This window comes from Arachis stenosperma, chromosome 2 (genome assembly GCF_014773155.1).
Source record: "Arachis stenosperma cultivar V10309 chromosome 2, arast.V10309.gnm1.PFL2, whole genome shotgun sequence".
Lineage (NCBI taxonomy): Eukaryota > Viridiplantae > Streptophyta > Magnoliopsida > Fabales > Fabaceae > Arachis > Arachis stenosperma.
This window is the reverse complement of record NC_080378.1, coordinates 47,124,841-47,142,095: the sequence shown is the minus strand read 5'-3', so window position 1 is coordinate 47,142,095 and position 17,255 is coordinate 47,124,841. Positions and strand designations below refer to the sequence as shown.

At 36.8% G+C, this 17,255-nt stretch overlaps 1 protein-coding gene and 1 non-coding gene across 2 annotated transcripts; one reads left to right on the top strand and one right to left on the bottom strand.

Annotated features, from left to right (window-relative positions):
- Window positions 1–4,079: 4,079 nt before the first annotated feature.
- On the top strand, window positions 4,080–4,187 carry LOC130964078 (small nucleolar RNA R71). The gene has a single exon (XR_009080188.1). It is a non-coding gene; the product is annotated as a small nucleolar RNA R71 (small nucleolar RNA).
- A 3,890-nt stretch (window positions 4,188–8,077) lies between these two features.
- On the bottom strand, window positions 8,078–11,502 carry LOC130962854 (uncharacterized). Its single transcript, XM_057889013.1, has 5 exons — window positions 10,741–11,502; window positions 10,022–10,582; window positions 9,790–9,883; window positions 8,972–9,656; window positions 8,078–8,879 (listed from the first exon to the last, which is right to left on the bottom strand). The coding sequence occupies exons 1-5, from the start codon at window positions 11,500–11,502 to the stop codon at window positions 8,078–8,080; spliced, it is 2,904 nt and encodes a 967-aa protein (XP_057744996.1).
- Between the last annotated feature and the right edge of the window lie 5,753 nt (window positions 11,503–17,255).

Here is a 17,255-nt window from a genome sequence, read left to right as displayed (position 1 = left end):
CATGAAGCATACTAACTTGGCAACTACACCATGAATACATATAAAAGAGAAATCACAAAGAATAAGTTATATTACCAGCTGCTTACACACTATTCCAAAATTTGTGGATCCCATTCGGTGAGGACATGTTTGTTTTAACCTATTTTCAGTATTCTTAGTAGAGATAGCCTAAATATAAAGAATCAACCTAAGTTTAGGAACATGAAGAATTAATGATAGTATGCTAGATGGTATAGGAAGAAATAAAAGGCAATATTACCTTGATGGCCGGAAGACTCCAATACCAAATTAGTTTGCGAAATTGAACCTCGGGAATATCTAATGGTCGGTTCTTTATCATTTTTTTCTTTGTGTTATACTTCACGAAATGCTCTTTTTTTATTTCTCTCTTATATTTTTTCCATGCACCACAAAATCCCCGCATTACCCACAGTTTTGAACTTATGGGAAGAATAAACTTTTGCTATGCAAACACAACACATTAGAATATCAACGGTTAGCACAAATAATGTGATAAATAAATTAACAAAAAATTATCTATAATGCCATATTTACATACATTAGCATACTCCCACATGTCCTCTTTGAGTTTATTAGACACACCATGCCAACTAGTATATAACAAAGTCACAAAATGAGGGTTTCTAACTGTTGTGCCCAATAGTTGGTTGAGGTCAGATACAACCACATTGGTTGGACCTACAGGCTGCCCTTGAAAAAATACCACCTCTCGTCGATCATTAAAATCTGTGGCATGAAGCTTTTTGCACGGGTTTTCTTCTTTATTGTGCCTAAGTCCGAATAAAATAACATAATTCAATTGAGAAGTAATATAAGCTCTAATTAGAGAATAAACTAAACAAGAAAAGTACCTTCATTACTAGTTTGTCCTCCACTACCCGCATCATTTGCATTATCATCAAGCTCATTTTCTTCATCTTCCTCATCTTCTTCATCTTCCAAATTTATCCCATGTACCTTAAAATACATGTCAAGACTCATTCCTTTTTTATTTGAAGTTGCACTCATCTCGCTTGTATCTTCTCTGTCATCATCAGAATTTATGTCATTTTGATCCATTGCATCAGGTTCAGCAGTCCTTTGATTCCTAGTTTTAGAGTTCTTTTCAACTTCAAACATTGTCTCATTTCCATTATGCGTGCATTCTTGAAAAAGTGTAGTTGGTTGAGCCTTCCTTGTCTTCTTCGGAGTCCTAACTTGCTCTTCAAATGCATTCTCCACTATTGTGATGGGTTGTTTGCTTGTTAGATCCTTTGGAGCTTGAGCTTGCAAGGTAGCCTTGTTATTTTCAGCCATGATCCTTTCTCTCTTAATATTGTATTGTTTTAGCAATTTAGCACTTGACTTCACTTGTGTAACCTCAAAGGAATTTTTTTTGGGCTTTTTCCTTTCATTTTTTGGCCTAAGGTAAGTATCCGCTTTCTTTTAATGATCTCCCCTTTCTCCATTCTACATACACAAAATAATAACAATGAATAAAATGCTAATTAAATAATAATTAAATGAGCATAATCAACTGAAGCAAGTAATTAACTAAGCAAAACAACTAACAAAAGTGGGTTGTTTAGGATTTAGTGCACGAAATTGTGATCATCAATGGCGCCATCAACATGGTACGCTCAATTGCAATCTCAACTCTTTATCACAACTTCGCACAACTAACCAGCAAGTGCACTGGGTCGTCCAAGTAATAAACCTTACGCGAGTAAGGGTCGATCCCACAGAGATTGTTGGTATGAAGCAAGCTATGGTGATCTTGTAAATCTCAGTCAGGCGGATTCAAATGGTTATGAAGGATTAATGATTAAAAGATAAATAAAACATAAAATAAAGATAGAGATACTTATGTAATTCATTGGTGAGAATTTCAGATAAGCGTATGGAGATGCTTTGTCCCTTCCGTCTCTCTGCTTTCCTACTGTCTTCATCCAATCCTTCTTACTCCTTTCCATGGCAAGCTGTATGTTGGGCATCACCGTTGTCAATGGCTACAGTCTCGTCCTCTCAGTGAAAATGTTCAACGCGCTCTGTCACAGCACGGCTATTCATCTGTCGGTTCTTGATCATGTCGGAATAGAATCCATTGATTCTTTTGCGTCTGTCACTAACGCCCCACAATCGCGAGTTTGAAGCTCGTCACAGTGATTCAATCCCTGAATCCTACTTAGAATACCACAGATAAGGTTTAGACCTTCCGGATTCTCAAGAATGGCCACCAATGGATTCTAGCTTATACCACGAAGATTCTGATTAAGGAATCCAAGAGATATCCACTCAATCTAAGGTAGAACGGAGGTGGTTGTCAGGCACACGTTCATAGGTGAGAATGATGATGAGTGTCACGGATCATCACATTCATCAAGTTGAGGAACAAGTGATATCTTAGAACAAGAATAAGCTGAATTGATAGAAGAACAATAGTAATTGCATTAATACTCGAGGTACAGCAGAGCTGCACACCTTAATCTATGGTGTGTAGAAACTCTACCGTTGAAAATACATAAGAACAAGGTCTAGGCATGGCCGAATGGCCAGCCTCCCAAAGAGGGTTCAATCATAAAAACATGATCAAAAGATGATCCGAAGATTGAAAGATTGCCCCAAATACAATAGCAATAGGTCCTATTTATAGAGAACTAGTAGCCTAGGGTTTACAGAAATGAGTAAATGACGTAAAAATCCACTTTCGGGCCCACTTGGTGTGTGCTTGGGCTGAGCATTGAAGCTTCCATGTGTAGAGACTTTTCTTGGAGTTAAACGCCAGCTTTTGTGCCAGTTTGGGCGTTTAACTCCCACTTTTGTGCCAGTTCCGGCGTTTAACGCCGGGAATTCTGAAGCTGACTTGGAACGCCTGTTTGGGCCATCAAATCTCGGGCAAAGTATAGACTATTATATATTGCTGGAAAGCCCGGGATGTCTACTTTCTAACGCAATTGAGGTCGCGCCAATTGGACTTCTGTAGCTCCAGAAAATCTACTTCGAGTGCAGAGAGGTCAGAATCCAACAGCATCTGCAGCCCTTTTCAGCCTCTGAATCAGATTTTTGCTCAGGTCCCTCAATTTCAGCTAGAAAATACCTAAAATCACAGAAAAACACACAAACTCATAGTAAAGTCCAGAAAATTGAATTTTAAATAAAAACTAATAAAAATATAATAAAAACTAACTAAAACATACTAAAAGCATACTAAAAACAATGCCAAAAAGTGTATAAATTTTCCGCTTGGAGGCCAGTGGACGTCCGTTGAGGTCTTCCTTAGTGGCGATCACTGCCTCTTCCTCCTCTCCAAATTTGGCCATGTTGATGGCCTTACACTCTCCTTTTGTATTCTCTTCTGTATTGCTTGGAAGAGTACTAGGAGGGAGTTCAGTAACTTTCTTACTCAGCTGACCCACTTGTGCCTCCAAGTTTCTAATGGGGGACCTTGTTTCAGTCATAAAACTTTGAGTGGTTTTGATTAGATCAGAGACCATGGTTGCTAAGTCAGAGTGGCTCTGCTTAGAATTCTCTGTCTGTTGCTGAGAAGATGATGGAAAAGGCTTGCCATTGCTAAACCTGTTTCTTCCACCATTATTGTTGTTGAAACCTTGTTGAGGTCTCTATTGATCCTTCCATGAGAGATTTGGATGATTTCTCCATGAAGAATTATATGTGTTTCCATAGGGTTCTCCTATGTAATTCACCTCTTCCATTGATGGGCTCTCAGGATCATAAGCTTCTTCTTCAGATGAAGCGTCCTTAGCACTGCCTGGTGCAGCTTGCATTCTAGACAGACTTTGAGAAATCATATTGACTTGCTGAGTCAATATTTTGTTCTGAGCCAATATAGCATTCAGAATATCAATCTCAAGAACTCCTTTCTTCTGATTCGTCCCATTGTTCACAGGATTCCTTTCAGAAGTGTACATGAATTGGTTATTTGCAACCATTTCAATGAGTTCTTGAGCTTCTGCAGGCATCTTCTTCAGATGAAGAGATCCTCCAGCAGAGCTGTCCAATGACATCTTGGATACTTCAGACAGACCATCATAGAAGATACCTATGATGCTCCATTCAGAAAGCATGTCAGAAGGACACTTTCTGATCAATTGTTTGTATCTTTCCCAAGCTTCATAGAGGGATTCACCTTCCTTCTGTCTGAAGGTTTGGACTTCCACTCTAAGCTTACTCAATTTTTGAGGTGGAAAGAACTTTGCCAAGAAGGCATTAACTAGCTTTTCCCAAGAGTTCAAGCTTTCTTTAGGTTGTGAGTCAAACCATATCCTAGCTCTGTCTCTTACAGCAAAAGGGAATAGCATAAGTCTGTAGACCTCAGGGTTGACCCCATTGGTCTTGACAGTGTCACAAATTTGCAAGAATTCAGCTAAAAACGGATGAGGATCTTCCAATGGAAGTCCATGGAACTTGCAATTTTGTTGCATTAGAGAAACTAATTGAGGCTTAAGCTCAAAGTTGTTTGCTCCAATGGCAGGGATAGAGATGCTTCTCCCATAGAAGTCAGGAGTAGGTGCAGTAAAATCACCCAGCACCTTCCTTGCATTGTTGGCATTATTGTTGTTTTCAGCTGCCATGTCTTCTTCTTGTTTGAAGATTTCTGTTAGGTCCTCTACAGAGAGTAGTGCTTTAGCTTCTCTTAGCTTTCGCTTCAGGGTCCTTTCAGGTTCAGGGTCAGCCTCAACAAGAATGCTTTTGTCTTTGCTCCTGCTCATATGAAAGAGAAGAGAACAAGAAAATATGGAATCCTCTATGTCACAGTATAGAGATTCCTTGAGATGTCAGAGGAAAAGAAGAATAGAATGAGGAGGTAGAAGAAGAAGAATTCGAACTTATCAAGAGAGATAGAGTTCGAATTGTTGATAGTGGAGGAGTGTTAGTCCTTAAATAGAAGGATGTGAGAAGAGGGGAAGAATTTTTGAAAATAAATTAAAAGATTTTGAAATTAGAAATCAAAAAGATTGAAAATTATTTGGAAAAAGATGTGATTAAGAAGATATGATTGAAGAGTTATGGTTTTAAAAAGATATGATTGAAAAGATATGATTGAGAAACAATTTAAAAAGATTTGATTTTTAAAATTAATGACTTGGCTAACAAGAAATTTAAAGGATATGATTCAAACATTAAACATTTCTTAACAGAAAAGGCAACATACTTGAAATGTTGAATCAAATCATTAATTGTAGGCAAGTATTTTTTAGGATGGAAAGAAATTGATTTTGAAAATATATGATTGAAAAGATATGGTTTGAAAAAGATTTGATTTTGAAAAATTATGAAAACTTGAAAAAAATTTGAATTAAAAACAAAATCTTCCCTCTTGTATCATCTTAACGCTCAGAATGGTATCCATTCTGGCGTTTAACGCCCAAAATGCTACCTTTTTGGACGTTAAATGCCCAGCCAGGTACCCTGGCTGGCGTTTAAATGCCAGTTTTCCTTCTTCACTGGGCGTTTTGAACGCCCAGCTTTTTCTGTGTAATTCCTCTGCTGCATGTTTTGAATCTTCAATTCTCTGTATTATTGACTTGAAAGGACACAAATTAAAAAAATTTTTTTTTGAATTTTTAATGATGAGGAATAATCAAAATACCACTAAGATCAAATAAACAATGCATGCAAGACACCAAACTTAGAAGTTTGTATACTATTGACACTAACAAATTGAGAATGCATATGAGAAACAACAAAACACTCAAGACAAGAGAATTTAAAGATCAGAGCAAGGAAATCATCAAGAACAACTTGAGGGTCAAATGAAGAACATAATGCATGTAATTTTCGAAAATTAGAAGAATAAAGACATGCAATTGACACCAAACTTAAAATTAGACATTAGACTCAAACAAGAAACATAAAAATATTTTTGATTTTAAGATTTTATAAAATTTTTTTTGTGCTTTTTCGAAAATTGAGTGGAAAAGAAAAACAAGGGTTCAAAATTCTTAATGAGAATTCCAGGAATCATTGCAATGCTAGTCTAAGACTCCGGTCCAGGAATTAGACATGGCTTCACAGCCAGCCAAGCTTTCAGTGAAAGCTCCGGTCCAAAAGACTAGACATGGCCAATGGCTAGCCAAGCTTTAGCAGATCATTGCTCACAACAGCAAAATTGATAGAAATCAACAAGCTCTTGTGATGATAAGTTGAAACCTCGGTCCAAAAGATTAGACATGGCTTCACAGCCAGCCATACTTCAACAAATCATCATGAAACTCTAGAATCCATTCTTAAAAACTCTGAAGAACAAAATAGAAATATTTTTTTGTATTTTTGAAAAATTTTCGAAAAGTAAAAAGCTTAAACATAAAATAAAATTACCTAATCTAAGCAACAAGATGAACCGTCAGTTGTCCAAACTCAAACAATCCCCGGCAACAGCGCCAAAAACTTGGTGCACGAAATTGTGATCATCAATGGCGCCATCAACATGGTACGCTCAATTGCAATATCAACTCTTTATCACAACTTCGCACAACTAACCAGTAAGTGCACTGGGTCGTCCAAGTAATAAACCTTACGCGAGTAAGGGTCGATCCCACGGAGATTGTTGGTATGAAGCAAGCTATGGTCATCTTGTAAATCTCAGTCAGGCAGATTCAAATGGTTATGGAGGATTAATGATTAAAAGATAAATAAAACATAAAATAAAAGATAGAGATACTTATGTAATTCATTGGTGAGAATTTCAGATAAGCGTATGGAGATGCTCTGTCCCTTCCGTCTCTCTGCTTTCCTACTGTCTTCATCCAATCCTTCTTACTCCTTTCCATGGCAAGCTGTATGTTGGGCATCACCATTGTCAATGGCTACAGTCCCGTCCTCTCAGTGAAAATATTCAACGAGCTCTGTCACAGCACGGCTAATCATCTGTCGGTTCTCAATCATGTCGGAATAGAATCCAGTGATTCTTTTGCGTCTGTCACTAACGCCCCACAATCGCGAGTTTGAAGCTCGTCACAGTCATTCAATCCCTGAATCCTACTCAAAATACCACAGACAAGGTTTAGACCTTCCGGATTCTCAAGAATGGCCGCCAATGGATTCTAGCTTATACCACGAAGATTCTGATTAAAGAATCCAAGAGATATCCACTCAATCTAAGGTAGAACAGAGGTGGTTGTCAGGCACACGTTCATAGGTGAGAATGATGATGAGTGTCACGGATCATCACATTCATCAAGTTGAGGAACAAGTGATATCTTAGAACAAGAACAAGCTGAATTGAATAGAAGAACAATAGTAATTGCATTAATACTCGAGGTACAGCAGAGCTCCACACCTTAATCTATGGTGTGTAGAAACTCTACCGTTGAAAATACATAAGAACAAGGTCTAGGCATGGCCGAATGACCAGCCTCCCAAAAAGGGTTCAATCATAAAAACATGATCAAAAGATGATCCGAAGATTGAAAGATTGCCCCAAATACAATAGCAAAAGGTCCTATTTATAGAGAACTAGTAGCCTAGGGTTTACAGAAATGAGTAAATGACGTAAAAATCTACTTCCGGGCCCACTTGGTGTGTGCTTGGGCTGAGCATTGAAGCTTCCATGTGTAGGGACTTTTCTTGGAGTTAAACGCCAGCTTTTGTGCCAGTTTGGGTGTTTAACTCCCACTTTTGTGCCAGTTCTGGCGTTTAACGCCAGGAATTCAGAAGCTGACTTGGAACGCCTGTTTGGGCCATCAAATCTCGGGCAAAGTATGGACTATTATATATTGTTGGAAAGCCCTGGATGTCTACTTTCTAAATCAATTGAGAGCGCGCCAATTGGGTTTCTGTAGCTCCAGAAATTCCACGTTGAGTGTAGGGAGGTCAGAATCCAACAGCATCTGCAGCCCTTTTCAGCCTCTGAATCAGATTTTTGATCAGGTCCCTCAATTTTAACCAGAAAATACCTGAAATCACAGAAAAACACACAAACTCATAGTAAAGTCCAGAAAAGTGAATTTTAAATAAAAACTAATAAAAACTAACTAAAACATACTAAAAGCATACTAAAAACAATGCCAAAAAGCGTATAAATTATCTGCTCATAAGGATTCTACCAAAAAACTTGTCAAGATGTTTTAGAGTCAAAGTCCTCTATGTACTCATATTCGATTTCCTCGTCTTCCTCGCAATATTGTTTGGCAAACATGTTTAGATCCATATCTATAATAGTTGCTCGTAGATCATTCCTAACTAGATCAATTTTGCCATTATCATTTGGAAGACTTGGAATTACTTCAGGTTCGCATGGCTCCCTTGCATATATTATGGGGGAATCAGACTCAAGGTCATCACTTACCCTAAATAAATCTCTTGGAATTGTTTTCATAACATAGTGCTTGTCATTGACATATGGGTCTTGCACATAAAAGCATTGGTTTACTTGAGATGCCAGCACAAATGGTTCTTCTTGGTAACATTTTTTATTGAAATACACATATGAAAGACCAAAGTTGTCTTTTGCAACTGTATACCACTCACACTTAAACAAGACTACCTTAAATTGGCCATAATAATCTAACTCAAACGTATCAACTATTCTACCATAGTAGGATACTTTTGCTTCAATTGGGTTCTTATCTTTCACACTAGCAAAACTAGGCGTCAATGCCTCTAATGTGACACCACTATTTTGAGTTTTACGTCTCGCATCACGGTGCCTTGTATGGAATCTATACCCATTGATAATATAACCTGAAAATCTTTTTGCAACTCGATTTGGACCCCTAGCCAACCCTTTTGCCCAACTAGGCACATCCTTTTTCATGGCACGAATTTTAAACCATTCTGAAAATTGTTGACTGCGGTCCTTAGTTTTCTCCCACTTTGTTCTTTGTAGATTGTTATCATTAACTGCCTCCTCATGTTCTCTGAAGAGATTAAATATTCATAGTCTTAGTTGTTAGTAAGGTTAAATATGATGATTGAGATCTAACAAATGATAATGAATAAAACAAAATACCTCATGTAGACTTCGATCTTATCACAATTGTTTAGGATGTATGCATGACCTTGTATTTCTGATTTTTCATCTAAAATAAACAAATTTCCCATTCTTCCACCAAGAGGACATCCTTTGCATGGAAACAAACTAGGAGTTTGCACCTCATCTGAAACACACTCATCATTGTTCCGAGGGATTCTATTAAATCTTGTATGAACATCTTCATGCAAATATCTTGAGCAAAAATTTATACACTCATTCGCCAAATATCCTTCGGCAATAGATCCTTCTGGACGACTTCTATTACGAACATACGATTTTAGTGTGCACATATACCGTTCAACAGGGTACATCCAACGATATTGAACTGGACCACCTAACCTCACCTTATTTGCCAAATGAATAGGCAAGTGCACCATTATGTCAAAAAAGCTAGGAGGAAAAATCCTCTCCAATTGGCATAATGTCTCAGCAATCTCTGCTTCTAAGTTAACTACCTCATCCAGGCTAATTACCTTCTGACATATTCGGCGAAAAAATGAACATAATCGAACTAGAGCGATGGCAACATGGTCAGGAAGTATGCTCTTGATTGGTACTTGCAACAAGTAATGCAACATGAAATGAGCATCATGGGTCTTATAACCGGAAATCTTCTTTTCTGTTTCATGCACACATCGAGCAATATTGGAAGCGCTACCGTCTGGTAATTTTGCCGCTTTCAACATACTACAAAAGATTATTTTCTCTGCTGGAGTCATTGAAAAGCATGCCTTTGCTAACTTAGTTTTTTTTTCCATCCTTCGTATCTTTTGGTTGAAGGTTTTTCCTGATACCCATGTCTTTAAGGTCAAAACGAGCAGCTGCATGATCTTTTGTCTTTTCGGGAATATCTAAAAGAGTTCCAATTATGCTATCAACTATATTCTTCTATATGTGCATGACATCAAGGTTGTGTCTAAACATGTTGGACTTCCAATATGGTAAATCAAAAAAGATTGACCGTTTTTTCCAATTTGATATGCCATTCTTTGATCTCTTTTGCTTCTTCCCAAAAGAATTATCTACCTCTCGCAATATATCAAATACAGCTGAACCTTCTAATAACTGCGGTGGAGACATGAGTTCAGTTTTTCCATTGAAAGATCTTTTGTTATGCCTCCATGGATGATTCATGGGTAAAAACCTTCGGTGATCCATATAAACAGTCTTGTGACTATTTTTCAGATAGATAGAAGAAGTCTCATCATTACAACATGGACAAGCCAATTTTCCCTTTGTACTCCACCCAGATAACATAGCATACGCAGGGAAGTCATTAATTGTCCACAAAAGGCATGCTCTCATGTTGAATGTTTTGTTTTCTTTCGAATCATATGTTTCGACACCTGACTCCCATAATTCTTTTAATTCTTTAATCAACGGTTGAAGATAGATATCAATGTCATTTCTCGGTGATTGTGGTCCAGAAATGAGTAAAGATAGCATAAAATAATCAGGCTTCATGCTCATCCAAGGGGGTAGATTATACACCATCAGAACAACAGGCCATGTACTATGTGTACTGCTCAAAGTTTGGAATGGATTGAATCCGTAGCTTGCTAATCCAAGTCTCACATTACGAGGCTCCTTTGCAAAATTTTCATGTCGATTGTCAAATGCTTTCCAAGATTCACCATGTTTTTAACACGCTCATTGTGATGCCAAGACATAGCTTCGACAGTTCTTGTGCACATAAAAAGCCGTTAAAGTCTGGGAATCAAAGGGAAATGCCTTAGAGTTTTCACAGCAACTTTGTGAGGCTTTCTAGACAAGGTAACATCATCCTCTTCTTCATGATGCTCAATATAACGGGATGTTCCACAGACATGACAAGATGAGTCATTTTCATACCCGTTCCGATACAACATGCAGTCATTGCGACATGCATCGATATTTTGGTAGTCAAGACCCAAGTTCTTCACCATATTCTTGGTTTTATCAAAAGAAATAGGAATATTCAAATATGGCATTGCTTTTTTCAATAATTTCAAGAGAGAAGTAAATGACGCATTACTCAAACCATGCAAGCATTTTAACAAGTAAAGACGAATGGTAAAGGATAATCTTGTGAATCCTTTACACCCGGGGTATAGTTCTTGGCTTGCCTCGTCTACCAATTTATAAAATTCCTTTGCACATTCGTTAGGCCCCATGTTTTGTCCGTCAACTTGTGTATTATCTCGAAATCTATCACGTAACAACTCATCAATGTTATCATTGCAGTTATATTCACCGCCTATGTCACTGTCAATATCCATAGCAAAAAGTGATTCCCCATGATTAAACCACCGCCTATAACCTTTTACAAAACCGTGGTATATTAGATGATCATATACGTCATCTCTCTTTAACCAAAATATATTACAACACTTTGCACAAGGGCATTGAATTTCTTCCCCTTGAGGAACTCCCTTTGATGAGAAAGCAAAGTGTAAAAATCTTTCTACACCAACTTGATATTCTTTCTCATGATGTGGTGTATCCATCCAGTCTTTTGACATATCCATCGAAAACCTATATATTTCACGTAGATAGCTAAGTTTCTAAATTGAAGTCCTTACTGTTCGTCTCACTAACTGCAAATCTAGCTTCCTACTTAACTAAGAGACAATATTGTGCAAGCCTTGAAAATACTTTGAAGGCATTAGACATAAAATAACAGAGAAAATTGAATTTTAGCAATGCTTAAAGAAGTGCTTAAAGTGATGAGTGCCTCAGGAAAGCACCAAGTTGCACGCATGACATCAATAACAAATTAATATATGTATTTAAATTTGCATAAACCAACCTTAATTACTATCTTAATCCGTTCCACAACAGCAACAAAATGGTAGCAGAGCAGAAGTTGAATTAGAAAGGTAGCAGCGTCAGCGAACAGCTACTCAGCAGCAGCAGATTATCATATTACCACAGGAGCAGCAGAACAAAGAAGTGGCAGTAGTAGTGGATAGATAACTATCGAAAGCCTGAACAAAAATAGACTAAGACTTAAGTAAATATTAAAATATAAATATGTTTAATATTTTTTAGTATAAATAAATCATTTTTTAACAAATAAATTCTATTAGTAATTATTCACATGTTCGATCATGAGATAAAATGAAACAATTATCTCTCCTCAAGTGGCTCCACACATCTAACACTATAATAAGCTACATTGAAACCCAAACAGCTAATTAAAAATAGTAAGAGAGTAGAATGTCCTTAAATGACCTAATTCATTTAATAGTATTTAATAGCATTCCCAATTTTAAAATATTATTTTTCTAAATCTGTTTTTTCTTAGACAAAAAAGTGAAGGGATAACCATTTTTATCTAAATCTTTTTTTTCTATATAAAAGAATTATACAACAAAACTTACTTAAGTTGGTCAAGTAATTAATTTATTGTCTATTTAAGTAAGTGCAAAAAATTTGAGTTCCTTCTTATATATATAATAATCTATTGGCTAACAACAAATTTTAAAAAGAAATTTGTGACGAATTAGTTCTTACCCTTATAAATTGAAAGATGCTATTAAAAATAAAAAACTGTATATAATTTTATAAAAAAAATAGAATGACATTATAATTATAAATATAAATAAATGATATAAAGGAAAAAGGAAGAAGAACAGTGGAATGTGGATGTATGTGCTCCAATTTATGTGGTATGGAAAAAAAAAGGAAAAAAGAAAAAAAGAAAAAAGAATAATGAAAGTTTTATGTTCAGTGTGGATGAAGCTACTACTATGGTCCAGGCTCCACACCTTAAAACTAAGCAATAAACTGCAAAATCTGTGACTAATGGCAGAGAAGACTGAGTAGGGAATGACAGAGACGAAGGCACCAGCAGGGAGGAAAGACCAAAGCCAAAACAGTGGAACCTCTTCAAACTTGTTCTTCTTCTCTCTCAATAGCTTTAGTGTTGTTAGTGGTTGTTACTGCAAAAATAATACTTCCAATGTTATTCTATATATTTTCAGGCTTTTTTTTGGCTAAAAGAAAAAAAAAGGACATGTGTACTATACTTGAATTAACAATAGACAATATAATAATAGTGCATGATTGAGAAATGCAAATACAAATTCAAATGGCTGTTCAGAATTTCAGATTATATTAGATAATGGCAGCACAATGCAAGCATCAGAAACCACATCAAAGTAGGGACACAATGTTTTCTATCACAAACAAATGAATAACCTTAATCTCTCAGAATTAGCAGAAATTCTTCTCATTGTAAACATCAATTTAATTTCTATTTAGTTTCAGATATCCAATGTTTTAGGCCACAGTCCCATGTGCTTTTGTACAATGTGAAATTAATTTAATTATTTACTTAATAGTGAAAAGAAAATGAAAAATAAGATCCATGAATAATTATTGCAAAAGAATCCAAGTGCAATTGTATGATCACACAACAAAATCAGAATGAGCTAAACCGGATTAATCAAACAGAAATAAAATCAAATGAGATGAAAGGGGAACTTGGGAAGCAGGGAATTGGAGCAGAGGAAGGGAAGGGAAAACAGTAAAATCAGCAGCAGCCAATGATTAAGGATGTAATGAGCATGAATGCATAATAAGCACAAAGAATCGCAACAAGGAAACGAGTTGCTAACACATGGCACGAAGCAGCAACACTTATTAAACAGCAGTAGTAAATAGCATGTTTCCCAGGTTCAAGCAAGCAGCAAACAGAATTCATATGACTTAACTAGTTCCACAAACTAAAATCATTACAGTTCATATAATATGGACCAAGCAACAAGCAGAGCAGAACTCAGCAACAACAAACCAAGAAAAATTAATGAAACAGTAACACTTCCACAGCATCTATTTTGGACAATGAAAAAAAAATACAACAAACAGCAATCACAAGTCCAGAAATCAACACCAAAATAGCACAATAAACAAGTTCATCTAGGGCAGCTTTCAGAGGAAAGACAAATTCATTCCGAACAGCAGCAGTAAATAAAACAAAACCTACATCCACTAACCAATCCAGATTCTCTAACCACCTAATTCAACTAAACTAAATTAGTTGAACTAAATAAGCTAAACAGAATAAGCTAAACCGGATTAATCAAACAGAAATAAAATCAAATGAGATGAAAGGGGAACCTGGGAAGCAGGGAATTGGAGTAGGGGAAGGGAAGGGAAAACAGTAAAATCAGCAGCAGCCAATGATTAAGGATGTAATGAGCATGAATGCATAATAAGCACAAAGAATCGCAACAAGGAAACGAGTTGCTAACACATGGCACGAAGCAGCAACACTTATTAAACAGCAGCAGTAAATAACATGTTTCCCAGGTTCAAGCAAGCAGCAAACAGAATTCATATGACATAACAAGTTCCACAAGCTGAAATCATTGCAGTTCATATAATATGGACCAAGCAACAAGCAGAGCAGAACTCAGCAACAACAAACCAAGAAAAATTAATGAAACAGTAACACTTCCACAACATCTATTTTGGACAATGGAAAAAAATACAACAAACAGCAATCACAAGTCCAGAAATTAACACCAAAACAGCACAATAAACAAGTTCATCCAGGGCAGCTTTCAGAGGAAAGACAAATTCATTCTGAACAGCAGCAGTAAACAAAACAAAACCTACATCCACTAACCAGTCCAAATTATCTAACCACCTAATTCAGCTAAACTAAATTAGTTGAACTAAATAAGCTAAACAGAATAAGCTAAACCGGATTAATCAAACAGAAATAAAATCAAATGAGATGAAAAGGGAACCTGGGAAGCAGGGAATTGGAGCAGGGGAAGGGAAGGGAAAACAGTAAAATCAGCAGCAACCAATGATTAAGGATGTAATGAGCATGAATGCATAATAAGCACAAAGAATCGCAACAAGGAAACGAGTTGCTAACACATGGCACGAAGCAGCAACACTTATTAAACAGCAGCAGTAAATAACATGTTTCCCAGGTTCAAGCAAGCAGCAAACAGAATTCATATGACTTAACAAGTTCCACAAACTGAAATCATTGCAGTTCATATAATATGGACCAAGCAACAAGCAGAGCAGAACTCAGCAACAACAAACCAAGAAAAATTAATGAAACAGTAACACTTCCACAGCATCTATTTTGGACAATGGAAAAAAAATACAACAAACAACAATCACAAGTCCAGAAATCAACACCAAAATAGCACAATAAATAAGTTCATCCAGGGCAGCTTTCAGTGGAAAGACAAATTCATTCTGAACAGCAGCAGTAAACAAAACAAAACCTACATCCACTAACCAGTCCAAATTCTCTAACCACCTAATTCAACTAAACTAAATTAGTTAAACTAAACAAGCTAAACAGAATGAGCTAAACCAGATTAATCAAACAGAAATAAAATCAAATGAGATGAAAGGGAAACCTGGGAAGCAGGGAATTGGAGCAGGGGAAGGGAAGGGAAAACAGTAAAATAGGGTCTAGTAGTGGCTCTTAACAGAATCTTGGACAAGTGCCCCGATAGTGCCATGCTGAAAAAGAATAAAGGTAACTAATTAGTTCAAATAAACGACATCATATCAAGTATTGATAAGTAAGACAATTGTATGATTATCTTAAAATTCATTCACGAAGTCACAGTCCACCAATAGAAATGACATCATATAAAGTCAGTAACTTAAAATCTCTTCAAGGGAAAGCTAATAATAAAGAAAGCCATTAGTGGTGAAAATATTTTTTAGGCAAAAGCAAAAAACAGTGAGAATTAATGGAATACCAAAACCAGCAAGAAAACACACTTTTTATGTGACTTCAGCATCTTTCATCATAAGCGAGTTTTTATGCAAAGTGGAGAGAAGAATCCAAAACAAAATACAATTGACGCTAATAAGTGAGTGACGTTAGTCCCTTAAAATGAGCACGGGAGTTTCAACCATATCATCTCACAGACGCACACACACACTATCACATATAATCACTTAACAAGCATCAAACGGAGAATTAAAAAGAAATAAAAAAAATGCTAAGATGCTGGTCTTAACAATGCAACTGTTTTAGGCTCCAGGCCACCATTGTATTATTCAAGACACACAAATAAAGTGATGATGAAATAATGCTCATTCATCATCGTCCATACAAATTAAGTAATACTCTTAACTTAAAAAACACCAATCCACCAAATAAAATTAAAATTAAAATAACTAGTTTAAAATAAAAATTAAAAACATCAATTTAATGTACTTAAATAATGAGATTAATATTTGGTTCTAGTCAACTTCTATAATTCCATTTATCAGCATAAAATATGGTTTTGACTTCAATCATTCACAACTGCACAAGGAAGAAGATAGATTTTACTCTTTCTGACACCAACACGAGTAAATTACAGAAGCCTTGTGTCTCACGTGGCTGAGACATTTCATTCATTCATCATCATCAGCATTCATCATAGTAGGAAAAAGTTCATGGAATCCATTATTACTTGCGAACAACATATGTTAACAGTCAACATAAGATGTCAAAAATCATAGGAGAATATAGTGAATAGAGTGCACCTTTGTGGCTTTGTCATTCCAGAAAAAAACCCCGTACGTCCACAGCATCGCAAGCAACGCGTGTTCAGCATTATCATTTAACCAAGAAGGAACATGCGACCAGAGAGAACGAATCAGAGAAAGCCCTAAAAGTAAAAACAACGGAAAAATTGAGAAAATAAAAAGAGAAAAACCGATCATACATTTGGAATTCGAGGGCTTGGAGGAGAAGAAGAGGGAGGAGCTTGCCGTCGCCCATGTTTGCTGGAGCTTGAAGGTGAATAGAGAGATCCACAATGATTCGAAGATGAACAAGAAAGAGCGAAGGCAAAGGTGAACGGCAAAGGCGAAGGGCGAAGTGCGAAGGGCGAAGGGCGAAGGGCGAAGGGCGAAGGGAGGAGCTCTCTGTACGTAGTTTCGAAGGTGAAAGAGAGATTAGGGTTAATGGTTTCAAATGGGAAAGAGAGATTAGGGTTGGGGACAGGGTTGGGGGCCGGGTTTGGGCCAAGTTGGGAGCCGGGTTTGGGAGCCGGTTTTGGGTCAATCGGTTGGGGCCCCTCTCACCACGCTTTTAAAACGTTATTGTTGCTCTCTACGGCCACGCTTTTGAAGCGTGGCAGAAAAGAAACTTTTGGCCACGCTTTTAAAGCGTGGCAAAAGTGTACCAGCATATAGCCACGTTTTGTAAGCATGGCCGTAATGAAACCCTGTCGCCACGCTTTTAAAATGTCCTTGTTTCTCTCTATGGCCACGCTTTTGAAGCGTGGCAGAAAAAACC